The sequence below is a fragment of the Triticum aestivum genome, chromosome 2A (genome assembly GCF_018294505.1).
Source record: "Triticum aestivum cultivar Chinese Spring chromosome 2A, IWGSC CS RefSeq v2.1, whole genome shotgun sequence".
Classification (NCBI taxonomy): Eukaryota; Viridiplantae; Streptophyta; class Magnoliopsida; order Poales; family Poaceae; genus Triticum; species Triticum aestivum.
This window is the reverse complement of record NC_057797.1, coordinates 597,584,014-597,586,074: the sequence shown is the minus strand read 5'-3', so window position 1 is coordinate 597,586,074 and position 2,061 is coordinate 597,584,014. Positions and strand designations below refer to the sequence as shown.

At 48.4% G+C, this 2,061-nt stretch overlaps 1 protein-coding gene across 1 annotated transcript in view; it reads right to left on the bottom strand.

The window, feature by feature from the left end:
• Positions 1-1,228: 1,228 nt before the first annotated feature.
• The window catches only part of LOC123185662 (uncharacterized), a 1,235-nt gene continuing 402 nt past the window's right edge, over positions 1,229-2,061 (bottom strand). Inside the window, exon 2 of the mRNA XM_044597508.1 lies at positions 1,229-2,061. Within this exon, the coding sequence (XP_044453443.1) occupies positions 1,459-2,037 (579 nt within the window). The 5' untranslated portion in view covers positions 2,038-2,061 and the 3' untranslated portion in view covers positions 1,229-1,458.

Here is a 2,061-nt window from a genome sequence, read left to right as displayed (position 1 = left end):
CTTCTATCATGCTCTTTACTTCATTTGAGCCCTTTCGTGTGTTTGAATTTGAATAATTTAATTTGTGAACTTTAAATTTATAATATTCATGAATTGTGTAAACCTTCACTATCAAGTACGGTTTTATTACATGTGCAAATATGTAGTTGAATACTTGAAATGTACTCCCTCCATCTCAAAATTCTTGTCCTATACACCCCCGCTTCCAAAATTCTTGCCCTATACTACACTTATTTTGGAATGGAGAGATGTATCTATATACGTTTTATTGTTAGATACATTTGTATCTAGACAAATTTAAGAAAAGAATTTTGGGACGGAGGTAATATTATGTAAACCCAAATTTCGAAGAATTAGCGAAGAAACTTTTATAAGAAGTTAAGTTTTAGGGGTTTGGATAGGAACCATTTTTGTTTATCTCTTTCAATATAAGGAGTTAAGGTTTTCGTTTGAGGGGCTAAATTATAGGGGATTTGCAAGAGATGCTGTAAGGGCGTAACCCACTATTTTCCATAAAATTCTGTTTTGCATAAAAAGAAAAACTTGATTTTTGGAGGAGCCCACATCTTCCAAACGAAAAACTTGATTTTTGTGTAAAACTTCATTTTTTTTCTTTGTACTACCAATTTAAAACTGTAAATGTCAACTCAATTTGCCATAATAAGTTTTCAATTTTTGCAAATATCCAGAATAGCTGCTACATGGCTTAACGTTATTGACTTCTTCATCCGTGACCTACTGCAGGCGCACCCATCGCGTCTACTAAATGACACAGGCAACTGGAACTCCTGCCAGTCCAAAAATTTTCTGCAAAGGGTACGCATAAATTCTGAATGCTGGGAATAAGGCAGAGAGAACCAGGAAAAATTCACGGCAAAAGACGTGTAAATGATATTTTTGCTTGCAATCGAACTCGACAGAAATCGACAGGCAAAGCTGGCAATTGAAATCGACAGAAATGTTCCAAAACACAGTGGGTGGAACACTCACTGCCGGTCCACACCGTTAGCAGAAACTTTGTTACCCGAGCGAGATGCAATGTGCGTATCCCACAAGCGTGCAGCAAAACTTGGTCAGATCTTGCAGAAACAGGGCCTGATTGGATTCTCGTTTCGGAGCGCTATACACCGATTCCAAGCGGGGCGTCAAGAAACATTTCTGGCGTCAATCCTAATATGTTCCATATGGCACTAAAAATAAAACATTGAGATGAGAAGAATGGAGTCGATTGAACAGGAATTTCAAATAATATTATAGAGGTGGCAACAGCCGCAGTACAACATAATCATATACCACACCACACAATACAACCCAATAAACGAATAGTAATATCACCAAACACTAGTTTTTCTCCCAAGAACTATCGGTTCTCAGCTCTTCTCGTCTTGAGACACCCCTCCCCCAAGGCCCCAACATCATAAATTGCTTGCTGCATCATCATCCTTGTGGCGGATCAGATCAGACCTGGAACGGCCACGGCCAGTTGCCGGCGCCGTCCTCGCCGCCGACCTTGGCGCTGCGGCGCATGGGGTTGCCGCCGCACTCCCTGTCGACGTAGGCGTAGTACCTGAGGACGAAGGCGAGCGCGAGGGCGACCCACTCGAGGCAGAAGATGGCGATGCCGAGGCCCCCGATCATGCGCAGGATGATGGCGCCGTCCTCCTCGCGGACGTAGGACCGGAGCCCGTAGGCGAGGAACTCGGCGGTGCGGGAGAAGGCGAGCACGGCGGCGGCGCCCTGCAGGATGGACACGACGACGGTGGCGGACATGTGGGCGGTGTAGACGCGGCCCCGCGGCGGGTCGGGCGCCGCGATGACGGCGCACCCGGCCACGGCGGCCGCCACGGTGAGCGCGTGGAGCAGGATGAGGAGGAAGCCGTCGACGGAGGGCACCAGGCGGAGCGAGAGCGTGAGGAAGCCGCACCCGGACGCCGCGCCGAGGATCATGTAGTTGGACACGAGGAAGGCGCGGCGCGCGCGGCGGTGCGCCGGGGACGCCGAGTCGCCGGCCGGCGGAGCGATCACCGAGAGGCCCATGCTTCTTGTCGCTGCGGCCGAGCG